Here is a 22,531-nt window from a genome sequence, read left to right as displayed (position 1 = left end):
AGGTACTTCAGTGGGGATGTAGACAGCTGAACCAGTAGGCTAAATGTCCACCTTGGTGACTGCCTTTTGCATTTTAAAAATGTATGGATAATAGCAGTTTTTCCCCCTATAATCTCCCTCCAACCCACAAACCATCCCATTTTCTACTCCTTCTCCCATCCCATTCTTCATAAAGATTCATTTTCAATTATCTTTATTTACAGAAGACCAACTTACTATATACTAAATAAAGATTTCAACAGATTGCACCCACACAGACACACAAAGTATAAAGTACTGCTTGAAAACTAGTTTTACAATTAATTCACATACATTAAGGACAGAGATCCTACATGGGGAGTAAGTGCACAGTGACTCCCGTTGTTGATTTAACAATTGACATTCTTATTTATGTCAGTAATCACCCAAGGCTCTTGTCATGAGCTGCCAAGGCTATGGAAGCCTCTTGAGTTCACAAACTCTGACCTTATTTAGACAAGGCCATAATCAAAGTGGAAGTTCTCTCCTCTCTTCAGAGAAAGATACCTGCTTCTTTGATGGCCCGTTCTTTTCGCCGGGATCTCACTCACAGACATCTTTCATTTAAGTCATTTTTTTGCCACAGTGTCTTGGCTTTCCATACCTGTGAAATTCTCATGGGCTTTTTAGCCAGATCCGAATGCCTTAAGGGCTGATACTGTATTTAATAAATAAAAGTTTTAAAAAAATTTATACTTAGTCGACAATTTAAAACCGAAAGCTGTACTTTAAAAAACATTTTTCAAAAAATCTGTTTCTCTCTGCCTTTCAAATAAATAAAAATTTAAACAAAAAAAAGCATGGATAATAGCGAGGAGGGAACAGGCATTTGGTGCAGTGGTTACGACGTATTATCCTGTAGCAGAATGCCTGGGTTCAAGTCCTGGCTCAGCTCCCAATTCCAGCTTCCTGCTAATGTGCACCCTGGCAGGCAGCAGGTGACAGCTGGACTGCTTGGCTTCCCTGCCTCTCATATGAGAAACCTGGATTGAATTGTTGGCTCCTGGTTTTGGCCTGGCCCAGCCATTACTGTTGTGGGCATTTGGGGAGTGAATCAGCAGATGGAAGATCTCTCTGTCTCTGTCTTTCTCTGTGACTTTCAAATAAAATGAACATTTAAAAAAATTATAAAAAATAGTGTGAAGATGCTGTTATAATCTTTGCTGTCACAAGCAGGGTCTCCACCCTAAATGCACGCATACTACCTTTCTTTCAGACAAGATTAGCTGCTACCTCTTGCAGACTCCTCTGTCTCCACTCCAGACTCTGGTTCTCATAGGAGGGCCAGATTACCCAGATAAACACCCCAGGCCTGGGCTTTTCTGCCAGAACCTGGGACAAATACTGAGGATTGCTAAAGTACCATGCTCTCTGGCCACTTAATTCTACCCACTAATGTCATCAGAGAAATGGGCAAGGAAAGCAAGAAACATCACCTGCCAAAGTAGGCTTGGCCCAATCACACATCTGCTTCCAGTTATAGTCTTAATTTTCAAACCAGCAGACATGGGAGGGGAATTGACTAGTATCATCCACCCCATCAATCCATCCTCCCAAACAGGCAAAGCTATTTGGCTTAAAGGAAAATGTATTTGCCTTATAACTGAGGCCATATTATTAGTTCTTGTACGTAATTATAGGGCGCATGCTCACCAATTTGAAAATTGCCCTAGAGTTGAGCCGTTCTTAACAGGAAAGGCCTCTCTCTTCTTCTTCCGGGTTGGGGGCTTCTCAGAGACAGCCAAGCATGATGGCTGAGGGGAGGATGGAGGGAAAGCAGGTGCTGCGAAGAAGGCAACAGAACTCCAAAGACCCGGGCCGAAATCCATCAGAAACTGTGAGCCTGCTGGGTGGGGAGGTGGCGAATGTTGCTATTCAAGCACTGGTTTGCAGTTTAATCAGGAAGCCAGATGAAAGCAGAGGGCGTTGGGAGAAGACACATGGAAACCAGTCACCTTGGAGAAGAGATGAGCATACAGTGTCTGGGGACGGGCTGGGGAGGAGATTCTGGATGGTGAGAGAGCTCCCTGTTCCAGGACTGGGATCCTCCCTTCCCCAGCTGGAAAGGAGATACTGGCAAAAGAGGGAGAGAGAGGCCGGGTGTGGGTAGAGCTGGCTGTGGTTTCTGGCACTGGCTAATCTCCCTGAGCTGAGAACACTGATAATGCCTCTGCACCTTGATAAGAGGGGGAGAGCAACATGATATCAGGCTGAGATTCCACCCAGAAGACAGGGCTGGAGGTGGGGTGGGAGAGAGGCCTGGAGGAAGCTTGGTAACGGGCTGGCCTTGTGCAGCCATTGCCTGCCCACTCCCCCCACCCCCCAGTATAGGAACCCCTGGTCAAGTCCCTGCTGCTTTGCTTCCCATCGGATCAAGCTCCCTGCTAATGCAGCTAGGAAAGTAGTAGAAGTTGGCACAGGTGCTTGGGCCCCTCCCACTCACTCGCATGGGCTCTGCCTTTCAAATAAGTTTTTTTTTTTTTTTTTAAGAAGCTTGCTAACCTCAGAGCCTCCCTCATGAAAAAAGACTGCAAGAAAACGTGGGGAATTAGCAGGGGGAAGCTACCACCTTCAGGGAAGAGCATTTTGAAGTGGGTTTGCTTGACCTTTCAGAGTGCTCCAGCCAACAGGGCATCTCAACTCCAACTTGCACCTGAGAAATCCCTCTACAGCTGTGACTGCCCCTAAACTGCAGATTCTCAAAGCCAGGTTCCCAGCCGGCTGGGGAAGTTGTTACAAATGCAGAATCTTCACCCCCCCCTCCCCCACACTGCCTCAGAGACTCTTGGGAGGGGGCCCAGGTGACTCTGGTGTTCGGGTTTGGCTAACCTATGCAGAGAAACGTCTCTTTTTGTCTTATGTGGAGGAAAATTGTCTCTCGGGTTTTGTCAACTTTGAATCAGTGTTTGAAGCTGAAAAGCAAAAGGCATCAACATTGTATGGCTTACAGAGCAGTTAGAAGCATCAGCGTCGCTGAATCGCTGTTGAGATGGGCAGATAGAGAGATTCCGAATGTGGAATTTGGGAAAGTGAAAACGCACCATTGCAGGTGTAGGATAATTGCCCCCTGTGAGGTGGGGACATCAAGAAACTGTGGTCCTAAGGAGTAGCAGAAGTACTTTAATCAGCCAGGAAGCTGGACTCTGGTGCCGCATAAGCTGGCCCCGTGAGCAATGCTAAATGCCTCCCACGGACACACTCTCCTGGTTTCATTTAACATTGTCCTTGAAGGAGCGAGAGGCTGGGCCAATATCTACAGACGTAGGGGGATGAGAGCTATTTCTCGTGAAATTCATAATAAAAAATGGTATCTGTTTTCAGAGCCAGCAGCTTCTCCATCATGATAGCTGCAGGCCCTTCACTGTATCCAGGCAAGATTAATTCCCAGGGAATAGAGTCATTTTCCTGATGTAACTCTCAGCCCTGATTGCAAGGAGAAGGAGATGAGTGGGTTTTTTTGTTTTCAACCTGATGCAATTTGGAAACCCAAAGGTATCCTGGACACACATTTTCTCAGTTTTCCTTCCCTGTTTCTCAACCTGAATTTAACACTTGGGGCCCATTTCCTTTCCTTCCATTAATGAGATGCCTACTGTGTGCAATGCCCCATACTAGATGACTTCACAAACCCACCTTTTCTTTTTTCTCTCTCTCTTCTCTCCCTGTTTTATTTGAAAGGCAGAGAAACAGAGAAAGACAAACAGATCTTTCATGCACTGGCTCAGTCCCCAAATGCCCACAATAGCCAGAGCTGGGTCAAGCTGCAGCCAGGAGCCCAGAATTCAATCTAGGTTTCTTACAAGGTTGGCAGGGATGTATGCACTTGAATCACCACCTGCTGCACTTGAATCACCACCTGCTGCCTCACGGGATGTACATTAGCAGGAATCTGGGACTGGCAGAAGAGCTGGGACTTGAACCCAGGCACTCTGACACAGGTCACAGGTGTCCCATATGGCTTCTTAATGGTGCTAAACATCAGCCCCACAAACCCACATTTTTTATTCCATCTTCTCAAACCTTTAAAAAGCAGTAAACTGTGAAATATTTCTCTCCTCACTTTCTTGCCACTATTTTTCCTGACATTGGCTTTGCTTCTTTCTGTTGCCTTTCAAGTGAGGAAATTGGATTCCCCATATTTTACACCGTTTGTGAAAAAGCAGGCAATTCTTGGAAACCAAGAAGAACGCATGAATATCCTTTCACAGTGGGATTGCAATTGTGATCTGTGACTTTCCCAGGCTCATGGCTTCTGTTGGTTATTTTTCTGTTGTGTAGAGGACACAGAGTGGCAGTGAGTGATGCAAAATAACAGGTAATTGCTTTCACCGGGCACTGTGCTACTTTGCTGACTCAGCTACTTCGGTCCCTTTCAATCCTTATGCCTGTATGCTGTAGTCCCCAGGAATCCGGTCAGCTGCCTTGGGCAAACAAGCAGGCTATGACCACCTCCTGAAAAGCAGGGTGTGTAAAGCCCCACATTCATGTGTGTGTTAGAGAAGTGGACTATTGCAATTTATTCTGCACTGAAGCTGAGATTGCAATTTTCAACATTGGGAAGCAGAATACCTATAGCTACATTTATAGCATCCCCAGAATAATTTAAAAAAAATTATGTATTTATTTTAAAGGCAGAGTTACAGAGAGGAAGACACACACACTGAGAGAGAGTGAGAGCGAGAGTGAGAGCGAGCTCTTCCATCTGCTGGTTTATTCCTCAAATCGCTGCCAATGGCTGGAGCTGGACCAGTCTGAAGCCAGGAGCTGGGAGCTTCTTCTGGGTCTCCCACGTGGGTGCAGGGGCCCAAGCACTTGGGCCATCATTTGGCGCTTTCCCAGGCACTTTAGCAGGGAGTGGGATCAGAAATAGAGCAGCCGGGACGTGAACCAGTGCCCACATGGGATGCTGGTGTTGCAGGTGGTGGCTGCCCTTCCCCCCAGCCCCAAATCATTTTATAAAGGAATCTTTAAGAGCTAAGAATGGGTATTCACTTTCTTTATAGGGAATTCAGGACAGGAAGACAAGAAAGCATATGATTTTTTTTTTAATAAAGACATACCTGGTCTCTAATCTAATAATCTTAATCTGTAAAATCCTAGCAGTCTACACTTGTATTTGCCTTCAGCAATGCAACTCCATGGCTTTTCTTCATCAGGCAAATGGGTAGAGGGGTTGTCAGGAATTTATTTCAGGGTGTGTTAAGAGGCTGCGGTGTACTGATTGGGTGTGGACACTCCGGGGGCAGACCTGTCTGGCGGGAATCTCTCCTCTGCCTTTGTAGCTGTGTGACCTTGGCAAATTGCTTCTCTGAGCCTTGAGTGTTGTAGAACTACATAAGATCAGACTCGTGGAGAATTTAGCACCGCGCCTAGTCCAAAAGCCCAATCAATGTTAGATGTGATTTATGTTTGCTGTCAATTGACTACCTAAGGGGATTTGAGTTGCATTTGTTTTACCCCCCTTTTTTAAGCTCACTCTAACAGAACAAAAGTTTTGTTTTGTGGGCTTTTCCCTCCTCCTCCCCATCTCTTTGGATCATTCTCTTAACCCAGGAAAAGGTGATCACCTGTTTTGTGGACACCTGCTTTGTGTTTGGTACACTGGGTAAAGGCTCTGGTCGCCAGCTGTGCCGTGCGTGTTTGTGGGCTGCTGGCTTCTGCCTATGGTAAAGGGGCATCTTTAGAAAAAAAAAAAACAAAAAGAGCAGTGTGCAGATCTCAAGGGTGGATATGAATGACCCTTTCGACTACCCCCCTTTCCAGGGCCTCAAGGTGGCCCAGGGTGTGGGATTCCAAGTGCTTGTTCTCCTGAGCTCTGGAGTGGAGGGGAGCATGCAACACTGTGCCCTTAGCATTCAGGTGGTTCACAAGCACCACCCTTCTCCCCGGCCTCAAAAGAGCCAGCTGTCTCTGGCACACACAGGAGCCTGCGCAGAGCCCCTGGCAGCACGGAACCCTGCACCTGGAGAGGGGACAGGAGGGCGGCACCTCCTCCTAGGAGCCAGCCCCAGCAGCAGTACGCAAACACTTCTTGGAATTGCCAGGCTGGCCCTGGTGGGTCTGGAGGATCACCTTGCCAGTGGGCTCCATGCCAGCCTGACAGATGGCCCCGGGCGGCTTGCAGCCCAGCCTACTTTAGGATGTCAAGTGTGTTCCCGGGGAGCGGGTGCCACCTCTAGGAGCGGCAGGCAGACTGTGCAGGGGGACGGCATGGGCTGCAACGTGGTTTCCCCAGCTCTATGTGGCCCCCTGGTCCGCATCTGCAGAGGCAAAGGCCAGCTCTCTCCTTCCACCCTGAAGCAAAGCTCTGGGTTTAGTCTCTGCGCATCTAGTCTGTGACATGACTCACAGAAGTGAGCAAGTGTTCCTTTCAAATGAACCAGCTACTGCGATGTTAAAAGGGGTAATAAAATAGCCAAGCCTATCTGGGGACCTAGTTTTAGAAGCCCTCTGACCTCTATTGAGGTTTAAGTAAATGAACTTTCAGATTTTATAACTCCATGTCCTCTAAGGCCACAGACTTCTTTTCAGTTTTTTTTTTTTTTTCCTTTTTAATTTTCTTCTTTTTTTAAAAGCAGGGATCTTTTGCAGAATAGTTAGAAAGTAAAGATACAACGTTTCTCTTGCTTACATTCAGAATAAAGCCTGGGGAAATTTGATGCTTCTGAGTTCAGCCTGTGGATTGGAGATAAGAATTCAAGGAAAGAAGGCTTTTAACTTAGTGCAGTATCTATTTGCAGCTATTGTAATGTAAGCTATCTGGTCACCAGGCATATTGCATAATGTATCACAATGTAAACCAATCAGCTTCAGTACTGCTGTCCAATTCCTTAATAACAAAGAAAGGCAAGGTAATTTGTTAGATTTTTTTAGAACTCCCCCTAAAACAATGCTTCTTGTGGCTGAATGAATCAACACTCTCTAGGGCCAGCTGAGTGTTGTCATGTGTGCTTGGGAGGATAAGAAATCTAAAAGGAAACTGGAAAAACCACATGTCATGCCCTCTTTAAGAACTAGAAAAACTGTCAGAAGAATTAAAATTAAACCTCACGAGAGTCTGTGGGTATGGAAAGTCACCAGCTAGCTAATATTAACATAGCTCGCAACGGAACGCTGGTGCTAGAAATAGGACAGTGGCATCAGTACCGGTAGGTGATTTGCATTCGGAGGCCCGGCCCCTGAATTCCTCCTGGCTCCTTTGCCTTTGGGCACGGCGTTTCTGGACGCTTCTAGGCAGCACTCACACTGGGCTGTCTACTTTCACCAGGAACTCTACTCAAGAGAGGAAGCTGCAAGGAGAGGAGCATTTGCCGTGCTTGCAGGGAAGTGCTCCAGCTACAAACAAATCTTCAAGCATCTGAGAAATCTCCAAGTTTCTGGGTTTCCTATGGTTGCTAGCCAAGAGGGGCAGGCAAGGACCCTTCTGCTTTCCTCGCTATGGATCATTTGCTGCCTCCATCTAAATTCTCGTATTTCAAGAAACACCCTCTCCACGCAATTAGGAGGTATTTCTCCGTGCTGAGAAGCCAGAGAGCTGAAGACCAGGTACCTTTGTTTCTGTCGTCTTTAATGTCAGCGGCCGCTCTTTCTGGGTGTTGCCTTTGCCTCCTTTAGCGAATTGGTTTCTGCTCACCGGCTCGTGCGTGAGTGCAGTCAGCTGCTGCTGTTACCTCTTCAGAGCCAGCAGTGAGAAGGGCAGGCAGGCAGGCAGGCAGGCTTGCAACAGGGATTAACTTGTATCTGGAGCATTGGGATTCTGAGATTCTGCAAGGAAACCGTGTGCTTTTCTTTCTTCTGAATAGTTGGACTAAACTACTTTATCAGAGTTATATGTTGGATTCCTTGGTAATTTTCGAATGTCTCAAATATAACTTTTGAAGCTATTAATATCTCAACAAAGAAAGTATCAGGCCCTAGCAGTGTACTAGTCTTCTTGTGTCTATTTATGGTTATGTTATTATCACTAGGATTTGCAAAATAAAACAGAAACATTTTGTAGACTGTCATACCCTTGGGCAGATCAGTAATGGGCTGTAGGATCTTTCAGAAGTAGTTGGTCATTTTTCCAATATGTAGGGTAAGAGAATAACACAGTTTTCATTCTTTTTAGACAATTAAAGTTATGATTTCTTGTAGGAGACAAGCATGTGGGTATAGAAACATTTGAGTAACTGTTAAAATGATTACTAGTTCTTTAAAATCATGCCTTCATTTTAGTGCCTAACGTTTATATCATCCGATCTTTACAATTTATGAAAAAGGCATTTCTGAAAGTTGCTTTTGGGGATTGTACCTAACTGTTAGGATAAAAAGCAATATCTGATCTATTTAAATCCAGTGGTTCGTGTAGGAGGGAGTAAGGCAGTGGTTATACACACTTAAAGGACAAATGCATAGCTCACAGAATACTAAAACAGTCATCAATCGTTTGTGTATTGTGTTTGTTGCAAGAAGTGCGAGACCGTGTAGGAGATATTACCAGTGTCCTGGTTTTTTCTTTCTCTCCTGTGTGCTATGAGGTGACCCACATAATCAAACACTTCCAGGAAATGAAAGCAAAGATCAGCAGCCGGAAAATCCTCTAATGATGGGTTTCCCAAAAACTCCAGGCATAATTTGCAAAATGAAAATCATTATGACTGAGAGGCCACTGCTTTTATGCCCCCACTCGAATGATTTCAGGAGAGCTGGAAATCCAAGCAGACTGGGGGAGTTGGTTGCTCCAGTTTGGCTCTTTCTTAGTTGAGATGTCACATGGCAGAGAAATCTGCTGTTTCCAGGGCTCAGCATGCCCTGGTTGTGAAGTGGTCAGCCAGGGAGTGAGTGACAGTGCTCTGAGTTTTCTGTTTGCCATGTGAGCAGCTTCACAGTCCTCTTCCAGTCTCATTCATTTAGGGACAGAGTGCTTTTTATTTTCCTTTTCTCAGTATTATGAGTTCAGAGACACGGCTCTATTGCTTGTACAGGTCTGTGGGGGTTTTAAAGTGGTACAAAATAAGAGCAGAAGTATATTCTAATTGAACTTGGAAACCTCTGACTTGGACTGGGTAGCTGGTCCCCCTCCCCAGTTAACAACCATCTGGGTTGACCTGGGAACAGGCATCACATGGAGTGCTTAACTTCCCATGTAAATTAATGGAGAGAGAAAGAAAAACAGCATATTTGATTCCTTTGTAAAACCAATTACAGCCCTGCAGACCTACTGTCTCACATAATTAGAGAAATTAGGTCAGCATCAATCACGGCTAACCTTGGAAAGCTTGTTGGAAAGTTTTAGAGGAGGCTAATAGTGTTTGCAATGTTAGGGCCTGCACATTTGTTGTGTCTAATCCTAATATTCCTATAAAACACACCCTCATTATGAAGTGGAGGATTGAAGTTTAGAGACTTTAAGAGAGCTTGCCCAAGGCCACCCAGCTAGAAAGTGCTAAAGAACTGAGCTCCCGTCTCATGTTTTGAAAGTTTTATCCATTTTATCATGCGTGGGCCTCCAAGCAATGTAGTGATAGCAATGCTTGAAGCTGCTAATTTTTCTCCTAGAATTTCCAAACCTTCAGATAGTCATATATCTCTGTTGTAATTCTCTTTGTAAGTGTTTACCATCTAAATAATTAACTCCTCAAGATTTTTCTATACTTTGTATTTATTTCATCATCCTTATTAAACTTATTTATTCAGAAAATTTCCATGTCACTACTTGAAGTGGAAAACCCTTGCTATTTGCCTTCAGTAGAAGAATAAATTTAATAAAGGCAAAATAGTATTAAATTCTAGCTATATATTGTTAGCTGTAAAACCTCTGGGACTGAAAGCTGCTCATTTGCTCAGAAGGAAAATTTGCTTTCAAGAGAGGTGTTTAGAACATGGTAGTGGCCAACTGAGAAACTCTACTGGGTGAAGATGGGAGAGAATTAACAGGTAGACAGCGTTCACAACCCCAAGTGATTTGCTGCCATTGCACAAAGCATCTTCATGCCACTTATAACCTCTTGCCCTGCACAGCACCGCCACTCCCCAGCAGTGTTCTGCTCCACATCCTTGAGGAAGATGGTCCTAGGCATGCCATCTGCTTCTCTACTTCTGTGCACTCCTACCTAGAGTGCCTTCCTTTGCCTCTGACTTGTCCACCTGGAACTCCCTACGCCTCAAGACTCAGGTTGTACGGGCTCCATGAGAACGCTTTCTCTGGTTCTCCTGGAAAGAGTGAAGCAAGCCCCGTGTGCAGTCCTGCTTCTGCCAGGTTTCTCCATCAATCAACGCAAAAGCTCAAAACTGGAAACCAGAGGTGATCATGTCATCTCCTTCTTATCTACCTCTCCTTCCCCATAGTTTAGTCAGACGGGGATAACTCTACTTTTAATGTAATTATTGAATTCCTACACACCCTGCACACCTCGCTACACCATCCCCTGTGGCTTGGACTGCTGCAGTAGCCTTCTAATCTTCATCCCTGCATTCACCCTTGCCACCCTACACTTCACGTTCCTTCTAGCAGTCAGACTTTTCTTCTTTAAATGAAAATCTTATTTCACCCCAATGCAGGAAACATGATTACTTTTGTTTGCTATTTCAGTCTCAGTGCCAATCGAAAATCTAGCCAGCACTGCGGCTCACTAGGCTAATCCTCCACCTGCGGTGCTGGCACCCCGGGTTCTAGTCCCGGTTGGGGCACCAGATTCTGTCCCGGTTGTTCCTCTTCCAGGCCAGCTCTCTGCTGTGACCCGGGAAGGCAGTGGAGGATGGCCCAAGTGCTTGGGCCCTGCACCCCATGGGAGACCAGGAGGAAGCACCGGGCTCCTGGCTTGGATTCGAGCAGCGCGCCAGCTGTAGCAGCCATTTGGGGGGGTGAACCAACAGAAGGAAGACCTTTCTCTCTGTCTCTCTGTTTCTCTCACTGTCTAACTCTGCCTGTCAAAAAAAAAAAAAAACAAAAAAAAAACTAGCACATAAGTGATATATTTATGTAATTGAATGAAGGGGACTTTATAATTACTAAAGAAGCTGTGTGGCCAGCAGGTTTCCAAGGACTAAGACACTCTTTTGCAGGTGAGGACAAGAGATAGTGAAAATTGGGGTTAATCTCCTAAGTAAGCCGAAGCTGGTAAAATCTATGGGGAATTCGGTGGAGGCTATTACTTTTCGGGTGTGGAGCTAGTGTCAGAGCTTAAGAGATTTGCCCAAGGTAACACAGCTGATCTGTGTCAGGGATTAGAATTTAGTTTGTGAACTCACAGCTCGGGGCTCTTCCCACGATGTACTGAGAGTCTCTGAGCAGAGGTGTAGAAAAGGGCCACATGCCCAGCAAGTGAGGGAAAGGGGCCGGCCGTACAGACAAGAGCCACTTTCTCCGGGCCTTGTCCCTCAACACCTGCTTCCCTGCAGCAACCTCAGCAGTCTCTCTCCTGCATGTCCCTGCCGAAGGAACGCGGGTGAGTGGTCAGAAAACACAGACCGGCCAAATGTACAGGTGAGGATTCGGGATGATGCGTGCCTAGCGTGTCCTGGCTCTTTGGAATAGAAAGACTTCTTTCTGAGTAGGAAGTGCCATGGAGGAGCTGACCTGATGAGTCTTGTCTATTTAAACAGTAAAGCTGCTTAAAGTGAGGGGAGTGATCTTTGAAACCAGAGGGCATGTACTGTAGCTACGTTTTAATTATGGATTAGAATCAAATTTTGTTTTGGAGGCTTTTCTAAGGTTTCTCTTCAACGGCTTAGGAAAATATTTCTGGTTTGAAGAGGATCACTGCATTCTTATTTCCTGCTTTGTTTCTTGATGAATGCTAATCTCAAGGTTGGACTGTTAACTAAATATGTGAGTTTAATTTGAACTTTAGAAACTTGGTTCTTCATTTTGGCTCTTATCTCGGCTCTGAATAGCACTATAAAAATGAGAGATCCTCCCTTCCAAAAGAGGGAACTCATGTTGAGATTTGGAAAACCAATACAGGTTCAGGGTTGCTGGTGTAGGCTCTGTCTTTTCAGGTGAAGCGATAGACATTTCCCCACAGCTCAGTTTAAGAAATATTCACAGTTTTTCACTCCCTTCTGTGAGTTGGCTATATCTTAAGGGTAGACGAGAGTCATCATTTTTTTTTTAAGATTTTCATTTATTTATTTGAAGGCAGAGTTATAGAGAAGAGGCAGAGGCAGTGAGAGAGAGAGAGAGAGAGAGAGGGAGGGAGGTCTTCCATCTGCAGGTTCACTCCCCAGATGGCTGTAATTGCTGGAGCTGGGCCGATCTGAAGCCAGGAGATTCTTCCAGGTCTCCCACATGGGTGTAGGGGCCCAAGGACTTGGGCCATCTTCATTGCTTTCCCAGGCCATAACAGAGAGCTGGATCAGAAGTGGAGCAACCGGGTCTCAAACCGGCGCCCTATGGGATGACGGCACTGCAGGTTGCTGCTTTACTCAATATGCCACAGTGCCAGCCCCAGAGTCATCCATTTTTTAAAAGTCTTTTTAAAAAGTCATGAAATGAGGCTGGCACTGTGGCATAGTGGGTAAAGCTGCCGCCAGCAGTGCTGGCATCCCATAGAGAGCCGGTTCAAGACCCAGCAGCTCTCTACTATGACATGGGAAAGCAGTAGAGGATGGCCCAAGTCCTTGGGTCCCTGCACCCAAATGGGAGACATGAAAGAAACTCCTGGCTCCTGGCTTTGGATCAGCACAGCTTGGGCCATTACAGCCAATTTGGGAGTGAACCAGTAGATGGAAGACCTCTCTCTCTCTGCTCTCCTTCTCTCTCTGTACTTTTGACTTTCAAATAAATAAATAAATCTTTAAAAAAAAAGTCATGAAATTCTACTGATAGTTCAAATGATATCTGAGGGGAAACCAAAAGTATTTGTACTGTGTCCTAGTGCTGGATGGAGTGGGAGGAAAAGATTTTCCACGCCAAACTTAAGATACGGGGCAGAGACTGCACACCACTCCGGTGGAGGCATTTGTGTAATTATATAGCGGTAACATTGACAGTTAAATTGCTGTGATAATATAAAGCTGTACCTTGATAGTTCTGGTGATTACATATGACATTAAAGTTGAACTATTTTATCCTGGCAATTACAACAGACTCCTCTGTCTGAGGTAAGAACATTTAAAAAGCTGCGTTTTTACCAAAAAAAAAAAAAATAGTGATTTTACCAGTGATATTTCCTTTAACCTATAAGATTCCTGGGGTGGGGGTCGAGGGAGTGGCTGGCACTGATAGCTTGCAAGATTAATGGTTTTTTGGTCATTAGTCACACCCTTCCCTTTCCCCAAAAATGTCTTCTCTGAGAAGATGGCACCACCATCACCCATCCTGTTCTCTCCAGGCAGAGAGAGGCCTGGGCGTCTCCCTGGGTACTTCCGCTCTCTAACTCAGTATCTCCTCAGTCACCAAGGGTTGCAGTCAGTGTCTCTCCCCCTTTTGTACCAACCTGACCCAGGAGACCTTCGTGACTGCCTGTCTGAAGCACTGTAACAGCCCCCTCATTGCTCTCCCTGTGTTCACTGCACAACAAGAGAAACCATCAACGACAGACCTGAGCACACCACGCCCCAGCCCCACACTGCTAAGTGTGAATTGGCTTCTGCTTGTTTTGTGTGGTCTGACTGGGGTTGCCCTGAACTTCCCCTGTGTCCTCTGCACTCTCACTACCTCCTCTTTCCTTGCTGCTTCCAGCCAGGGCCTTTGTTCCAGTTGTCCTTTACCCTCCCTTTAGTAATAGATGCCCTTCCTTCAGATCTTAATTATTTTTTTTAATTAATTTATTTATTTGAAAGGCACAGTTACAGAGAGGCAGGGAGAAAGAGAGAGAGAGAGAGAGGGAGAAGGAGAGAAAGAGAGAGAGAGGGAGGTCTTCTATGCGATGGTTCACTCCCCAGATGGCCACAATGGCTGGAGCTGCGCCCATCGAAGCCAGGAGCCAGGAGCCGGGTCTCCCACACAGGTGCAGGGGCCCAAGGACTTGGGCCATCTTCTACTGCTTTCCCAGGCCATAGCAGAGAGCTGGATCAGAAGTGGAGCAGCCGGGACTCGAACTGGCGCCCATATGGGATGCTGGCTCTAGAGGCAGTGGCTTTATGTTCTACGCCACAGCACTGATCCCAGATCTTAATTCTGTGTCAACCCTTCTAGGGCAAATTTTCCTGACTTTCCCACCTTGGTCCCATCTTATATACTTTGAAGGCACTGTATGTCTGCTTTGCTATACTTATCCTAGTAGCTGTTTTGCATCCTGGTACATCTGGGTGACTAGCACAGTGCCTGTCAGATGGAAGGTTGTGGAATGGGTGAATGGAGGAGAAAGGTGTGGAATTCATTCCACCCCAAGATGGAAATGCTTGAAAGAATCCAGAATGGTGGACTCTGCAAGGAAGAGACTTCACATGTGGTTGTTTTTTTGCTTCCTAAGGATCATGCGATTAATTTGTAAGGAAAGATGTGTCTGGGAGATTCCAGAGGAAATAACCATGACTAATGAGTAGAATTGCAGGGAGCGCTGTGACATTTATTAGCAGAAAAATAGACTGTCTGAAAATGAGAGGTGAAGGAATAGATTATGATCTGCGGAGTGCGGTGGTATGTGACTCCCCTCCCCAACACTCCCACCCCCACTCCTCGAGCCTGGCCCCAGCCTTGAGGGAGGTTGTAGCAAGGAGTGGTTTCTGCAGCACTGAATGGCTTCTCAGGCCCCTCCAGTCCTGAGGTCCTAATCCCAGTGGGCAAGAGAGATGGACTGTCGGAGAGCTTACTAAAAACAGAGGGGTCATCGTTTAGAATCCGCCTGTTTTGTTGGATGGGTGCTGAAGAGTCCACAGTCTGGGCATGTCACTCTGGAGCCTGAGAATCAAACGTCTTCGGAGGTGCAGGGAGCATGCAGTCCTGGCAGTGAAAGGAAATACAGCCTCCTCCAGCGAAGGCCTCGGGTGGAACGCTTGTCTGCCGGAGCCCGGCTTCTCCAAGCCTCATCGACCGTGGAACTGCTTCCATCCATGCTTGTATGGGCTTTATGACCCCCTGCAGGTTAAGGGTATGTAACTAAGTGTAGTTTACACAGTCACTGACGGATGGGGCACTCAGACATTGCAGGTTATCTTGTGGCGTTGCGGTTGTTTTTGTTTTTTTCCTACCATGGTGCTTGTACTTGCGAATTTTTCCCCCTGCAGTTAATGCTGCAAGTTTGCAGTTTAGTGTGGTCCCTTTGGAAAATGCTCAATCCTTGTCATGCATATCATCACAGCTGGGAAGTGTCAGGCATGCCTGGACTCTTGGCTCACTTCTGAGCAACTTCTAATGTCCTCCTCTGCTCTCTCGAATTGCTCTAGTGTACGGTGCTCAGGTGCCTTTGTGAAATAAGCACTCAATCAAGTGCTAAACCCTTTTTTGTGTGAAACACATTGTTCTGTTCATACAGGCTCCTAAATTTGCTATCCATCCCATTTAAAAAAAAGATTTATTTATTTATTTGAAAGGCACAGTTACAGAGAGGCAGAGGCAGAGGCGAGGCAGAAGCAAGGCAGAGAGAGAGAGAGAGAGGTCTTCAATCTACTACTTCCAGGTCTCCCACATGCGTACAGGGGCCCAAGGACTTGGGCCATCTTCTGCTGCTTTCCCAGGCCATAGCTGGATCAGAAGTGGAATAGCTGGGACTTGAACCAGCGCCCATATGGGATGCTGGCACTTCAGGTGGTGGCTTTACCCACTACGTCATAGTGCCAGCCCCGCTATGCATCCTACTTTTTAGAAAGTTCATCGACAGCACTTTATTTGCTAACTTTTGTTCAGAATGCAAGATGACATATTTTCACACCTTGTACAGACAGTTCCATGTCTTGACAGAAAAAGAAATGAACTTCTCACATATGTTGTACTGTTCATAATTTGCTATAAAGAGGACAGCAAAACATTGAAATTATTTCTTTCATGCTCATCTTTTTTTTTAAAGATTTATTTATTTATTTGAAAGTCAGAATTACACAGAGAGAAGGAGAGGCAAAGAAGGGGGGGGGTGTCTTCCATCTGCTTGTCCACTCCCCAGTTGGCCACAACTGACGGAGCTATGCCGATCCAAAGGAAGGAGCCAGGAGCTTCTTCCAGGTCTCCCACATGGGTGTAAGGGCCCAAGGGCTTGGGCCATCTTCTACTGCTTTCCCAGGCCACAGAAGAGAGCTGGATGGGAAATAGAGCAGCTGGGACTCGAACTGGCACCCATATGGGATGCTGGCATTGCAGGTGGAGGCTTTACCAGCCACGCCACAGCGTCAGCCCCAGCAGTGCTGGCCCTATCCCTATTTTATAGATGAGAAAACTGCGGTTTGAAGAGGTTAAATAAGTTGGCACGTAGCTCATCAGCAGTGACTGAGCTTTTAGCACCAGGTTTCTGTTTCACTCCAAAGCCTGATCAGTCCCTCACACAGAGATGCCCCCAGGTAGGAATGCTGTCTCTGCTTCTCACTGCTTCCTTTCTTTTCTTCTTTCCTTGACATCAGATCTTCTTTCGTTTATCAAGGGCAAAGAGGTTAAAAATAAAACTATAAGAACTATTGTGTTGGGAAGACACCTTAAATTTTTTTTTTCTGGGGCTGATGCTGTGGTGTGGCTGGTAAAACCTCCGCCTGAAGCTCCGGCATCCCATATGGGCACCGGTTCAAGTCCCGGCTGCTCCAGTTCTGATCCAGCTCTCTGCTGTGGCCTGGGAAAGCAGTAGAAGATGGCCCAAGTCCTTGGACCCTTGCTCCCATGTGGGAGACCTGGAAGAAGCTCCTGGCTCCTGGCTTCGGATCAGCTCAGCTCTGGGGAGTGAACCAGCAGATGGAAGACTTTCTCTCTCTGCCCCTCCTTCTCTCTCTGTAACTCTTTCAAGTAAATAAATAAATCTTTAAAATTTTTTTCTTTTTCTTTTTGAAATAAGGAATATAGGTTGAGATGAAAGCTTTTCAGAGACTTACAAGTTTTATTCAATTTGGGGGGAGGGAGAAAGAATATGAAATCTGCATGAGGGTTCTGTAGGGAGGCAGGATCAACAGGAGATAGGCGCAGGCGGGCGCACACACACACACACACACACACACACACACACACGGAGAGAAAGAGAGCTTTATTATGGAAATTGGCTCAGTCCCTGAGCTGCCCTCTGCAAGCCCAGGTCTGATTCACTGCAAATGCGATGTCTGGAGCCTGAGAGCAGGAGGAGTCAGCTGCCTGGCTCAAAGCCAGGACGTTTGCCCTCCCTCTGCCTTTTGCTCTCTTCAGTCCTCAGTATATTGGACGGTGCCTGCCCACATTGGAGAGGGTGGCTCAGTGATTCAGAGGCTGATCGCTTCCCCAAACAACCTCGCAGACACAGTGAGAAATAAGGTTTGACCAGCTCTCTGGCCAACCCTTGGTCCACTCTGAGTGACACATGAAATTAACCCTCACCAAAGGGCAAAGATTAGTTACAAGGTGAACATTTATTTAGAATGGAACAAGAAATCACCATAAATCACAAATTTGGCTGATTGAATACCACAAACATCACAAAATCATACAAATGAGGGTTTTTACCTGTCAACTGATAAACCCTACAATGCTTTGTTCCTACATTTTGGGAGCCACAGGCTTTTTAATCTTCTCCTCACATGACAATATTTTTCCCCTAAAGATCTATTTTTTATTAATTTGAAAGGCAGGGTTACAGAGAGAGAGAGAGAGAGAGAGAGATTGATTCTCTATCCACTTGTTCATTCTCCAGATGGCCGCAATGGGTGGGGCTGTACCAGGTCAAAGCCAGGAGCCTGGAGCTTCTTCTGGGTCTCTCACATGGGTACAGGGGCCCAAGCACCTGGGAAGTCCTCTGCTGCTTTCCCAGGTGCATTAGGAGGGAGCTGGATTGGAAGTGGAGCCACTGGGATTGAAGCCAAGGCCCATGTGGGACGTCAGTGGCATTGCAGCCTGCGGCCTAATCTCCACCACAACATCGCCAACAGCGTTTTTCTAATATTCTCCAAAGAGATAATAGAAAGACAATTCAGGTGCCCCTCTGCACCCTTAGCACACATTTGCTTTTTGCTAGAGTCTTGGAAGTTTCCACGGACAAGCAGATGGCTCCATTTGTTCTTTGCTGTCCACATACAACATACTGTGTACTACAGTCTATGTGTATATCCAGATTTCAGGCTCAACAACTTAGTGCAGGAAGTAGGAATATTCCTGGATGTCATTTCTCTACCAGGACACTTAGTGAGAAGCATACACAGACACGGCTACAAACTTTATAAATGCACAAAATCCGGATGAAATCTAAACATATCCACACTTGAACTTCCTGTTGCCTGTGAGCAGGCCTGCCCATGTGCAGGAATGTTGCTATGATTATGAAAACACTGAACTCATCTTCTGAGAAAGAGAACATTTTTCATTATCGTCATTTTTTACAGTGCTTCAAGGAGAAAGGGGCAGGGCACACAAAAGCTTAAATCAATCTCCCCTTTCAGAAAGCGGTTGGGGAGTTTATGGAGTTAGGATAAATGGGATGTAACTGGGCAAAGCAAAGTGATGGAACGTGAGAGGTACAGAGAGGAGGAGTGAGAAGAATCCTTTGAGCCTTTGCCTGAACAACTTGTGCCTTTACATACATTGCATATTCAAAGATGGCCATTGAAACCTCTTTGGAGGTGTGTCACTCATGAACCCTGGGGAAACTCTTGTTGGTGTCAGCTGATCTGCACAGGCTCCAGGTATGAGGTTGGCGGCAGTAAGTTCTTTCTGGTTTTATTGGGAACCTTAAAAGGACAGCTTGGCAGATTTTTAGCGAGGACCATTGTGGGGAGCAAACCGGACTGGACTGAGTTACTGGAATTAAGACTTATTCTATGCATCTGCTCTCCCACAATATGGCGCTGGGAGAGAAGTAAACAGCTTCCGCACAGCTGCCTCCAGTTCAGCTAATAAACTGTAGGACTTGCTCCTGATTGGAGGAGAGCAGCGTACTCGGCGTGTGGGCAGCCGAGTTGGGATTGGCGGAGGAGGACTATAAAGGAGGAGAGAGACGGCATGCACCAGGAACATCTATGGGGAACATCTAAGGGAACACCTGTGCAGCCCCCGAGAAGAGCCGGCCGGCGGTGTGCCGCTCCCCTGCGGAAGTGGGGAATGTGGCCAGGGGGAACTGCCCTTCCACGGAGGTGGAAGGGATAGTAGCCAACCCGGGAAGAACCAGCAGCAAACCCGGGGAGGGCCGAGCAGATGAGAGAACAGCGCAGGGTCCTGTGTCGTTCCTCCACGAAGAGGGGGAGCGACAGACCATTATTATGAGATACTAGTTACTATGCTGCAGGTGAGCAAATCACTCTTATGGGCTGGTAGTATGTTAGGTAGCTAAGGGAAGCTGCTGCTTAGGCAAGAAGCTCTGCTGTCCACAGTTTCACACTCCACACAATCCAGAATATATTTCTGGCCACTTCCGTGCTACCCGGTAGGAAGACTCTGAATGAGAGAAAGTCAGCAGAAAGAGTACTGTGGAATTTTTTTTTTTTTTTTTTTTTTTTTTTTGCAAATTTTACCAAAACGTATGACTATGAGAATATCAGTAGCGTTTCTCTCAGGGCCCTGAAGGAGGCCTCGGCGAGTGAGAGAGCCTGAAGCCTAAGCTTTGCTGGCTTCCAAGAAAACCCAGCCCTGGATGATGGGTATAATGAAACAATGGTGCATTACACACAAGAGCCCACACTATGGGGTACTTCACGAAGACAAGGTGGAGGTGTGAGGGCCAGGCATTTAATGTGGTCGTTAAGACGCTGCTTGGGACGTCTGAATCCCATGTCTGAGTGGCAGGGTTTCAGTCCTGGTTCCTCTTCTGCTTCAAGCTTCCTGCTACTGTGCACCCTGGGAGGGAGCAGGTGATGGCCCAAGTACTTGCATCCCTGCCACCCACTTGGGAGACCTGGGAGTTTCTAGCTCCTGGCTTTGGCCTGACCCACCTCCAAATGTTGTGGTAATTTGTGGCGTGAACCAGTGCGTGGAAGCTCTTTCTCTCACTTTTTGCCCTTCAGAGATATAAATTTTAAAATAAAAAATATGACATATGAGACCCTATTCTGAGCAGTTTCAGCTCCCAACATCCTTGTCTAAAGTAGAGGATGTTCTTTCAGTGCATTTTGTTCTTCCAATGTGTTTCATAAATAATATGATAGAGATGAAGATGTTCTTGTACTGCTACGATGCAAAGGGCCCCATCCCTCTACTCCCACTTATAGTGGAAGAGGAGTTAATATTTTCAAATGCAAGTAGATCTCAATATTCCTATAATCATATAATTAATATTAAACATGGAATTTACCATCCTTCCACGTGGGTTAGCACAAAGAAGGAAAGAGCATGGTATTACTGTTAAGGATTGCAGAATTCATTAAGATGTAATTAAGTTTTTGCTAATTCATCTATTATTTGCACCTCTAACATAGTTATTATAGCTTGTCTGATACTCTGGAAAAAGATCACCTCTATGTTGGTGCTTTTTAGGGGGAGGCCATTAAGTTTCCTCATTGATATGTATTCAAATGCCTAGTTTTTTCATGCATTTTCAACCTTTAGCAGAAATTCTTGATTATTCCATCTTTGGGTAACTATTCTTAAATGTAACCAGTATGTAAAATTGTGTCTTTTTTTTTTTTTTTTTTTTTTTTTTTTTTTTTTTTGACAGGCAGAGTGGACAGTGAGAGAGAGACAGAGAGAAAGGTCTTCCTTTGCCGTTGGTTCACCCTCCAATGGCCGCCGCGGCCGGCGCGCTGCGGCCGGCGCACCGCGCTGATCCGATGGCAGGAGCCAGGAGCCAGGTGCTTTTCCTGGTCTCCCATGGGGTGCAGGGCCCAAGCACCTGGGCCATCCTCCACTGCACTCCCTGGCCACAGCAGAGAGCTGGCCTGGAAGAGGGGCAACCGGGACAGAATCCGGAGCCCCGACCGGGACTAGAACCCGGTGTGCCGGCGCCGCTAGGCGGAGGATTAGCCTAGTGAGCCGCGGCGCCGGCCTAAAATTGTGTCTTGAACCATTACCAGTGTTACAATATTTACCACTGAACCAGACCATGACTTATAAAGACATTTCAAAATAAGTAAAGCAAATTATGGTTTAGCTTTATATGAGTATATTATGCAATCAAATTGTTAAAGGTGGTGGAATAATGTAAATTCAAAGCTCTTTCACTAATGTTGAAAAATTACCTTTTGCCCTGTCTTGAACATAAAATTTGCATATAGTGGGCTTCAAAAGTTTTTTTTTAAATATTTATTCATTTTTCCAATAGGCAGAGCCACAGGCACAGAGAGGGTGGAGAGGCAGAGAGAGAGGACTTCTGTCCTCTGGTTCACACCCCAAATGGCTGCAATGGTCGGAGCTGAGCCAATCTGAAGCCAGGAGCCTCCTCCAGGTCTCCCACACCAGTGCAGGGGCCCAAGAACTTGGGCTGTCCTCCACAACCTTCCCAGGCCACAGCAGAGAGCTGGACCAGAAGAGGAGCAGCTGGGACAGGAACCAGCACCCACATAGGATGCTGGTGCTGCAGGCAGAGGATCAGCCCATTGCACCACAGTTCTGGCCCCTGAAAGTTTTTTTTTTTTTTAAATAGCCTCTGAAATCCTTTTTGTTTAAGGATGAAACTGTTTGTCTGAGGAATACACTGTTTTAAGAGAATGGGGCATTTTCCATTTATTTTGTGAAGCTTTTCCCCATGCTCTTGCATCTAACTGGTGCTGCAAAAGCCTGGGACCCTGGTCAAAGAGGCATTGTTCCAAAGGTCCTGACCTGGAATAAGAGCACAGAGACGGACTTCATAGCTGAGATTACAAGCGTAGCTCCGTTACTGCTGAACTGCTCCTAATTTATTATGTTCTTACTCTCCCGAACCGAGGCTACGCTAATATGATACCCAGAGTTACCTATGAGGGGAGAAGTACGATTTCTTTTTAATGCTCTTTCCTTTCAAATCTTCAAGTAACTGGTTTACACCACTGGGTGTCTACTCAAAGAAGGTGAAAGTACTGTATGATTTCAAACTAATGGAAGCTTAAAATACTGGCACACGCTCTGTTCTTTAAAGGACTATTAGCATGGTCAAAATGCTTTTAGCTGAAAGTTTTATGCTTCTTGTAAGGTCGTACTCACCCTTCAGGATGCATTGGAATCACTGAGTGCTGGGCTAAGCTACTGCTCAGTGGCTGCAGCCCACTTCCAGGGTTGCTGGCTCAGCAGGGTTGGCAGGGGCAGAGAACGCGCATTTCTAACCTTAGCTGGTAGGAACCACACTGTGGGAACCAGTGAGGCAGAGCATTCACCAATGCGTATTTCTGAAATTCAAGCTGAAGAGGATCTCCATACCTTCTCATGAAAAGCCATGTATGCCATTTGGAAGGTAGGACATCACTGTTCAAGTCAGGAGGTTAGGAATGTTGACGTACATCACTCACAGGTTCTTAATTGACCATTTTCAACTATAGCGGCCCCATGCCTAGCATTACATAATGCTTAATAATGCAAAAGAATCATTGA

At 46.1% G+C, this 22,531-nt stretch overlaps 1 protein-coding gene across 2 annotated transcripts in view; it reads left to right on the top strand.

Annotated features, from left to right (window-relative positions):
* Window positions 1-1,711: 1,711 nt before the first annotated feature.
* ATP2C1 (ATPase secretory pathway Ca2+ transporting 1) overlaps window positions 1,712-22,531 on the top strand; it is a 136,900-nt gene continuing 116,080 nt past the window's right edge. Inside the window, exon 1 of one of the 2 annotated variants that reach the window (XM_089332253.1) lies at window positions 1,712-1,855. In XM_089332253.1, the coding sequence (XP_089188379.1) occupies window positions 1,766-1,855 (90 nt within the window). In that variant the 5' untranslated portion in view covers window positions 1,712-1,765. Of the gene's footprint in view, window positions 1,856-6,555; window positions 7,564-22,531 lie in introns of those variants that run through there. The other variant, XM_008266005.4, reaches the window with a different exon arrangement.

This window comes from Oryctolagus cuniculus, chromosome 4 (assembly GCF_051225735.1).
Source record: "Oryctolagus cuniculus isolate XC-2025 breed Fujian yellow rabbit chromosome 4, ASM5122573v1, whole genome shotgun sequence".
NCBI lineage: Eukaryota > Metazoa > Chordata > Mammalia > Lagomorpha > Leporidae > Oryctolagus > Oryctolagus cuniculus.
Note: the sequence above shows the minus strand (reverse complement) of the source record. Positions and strands in the feature narration are given on the sequence as shown.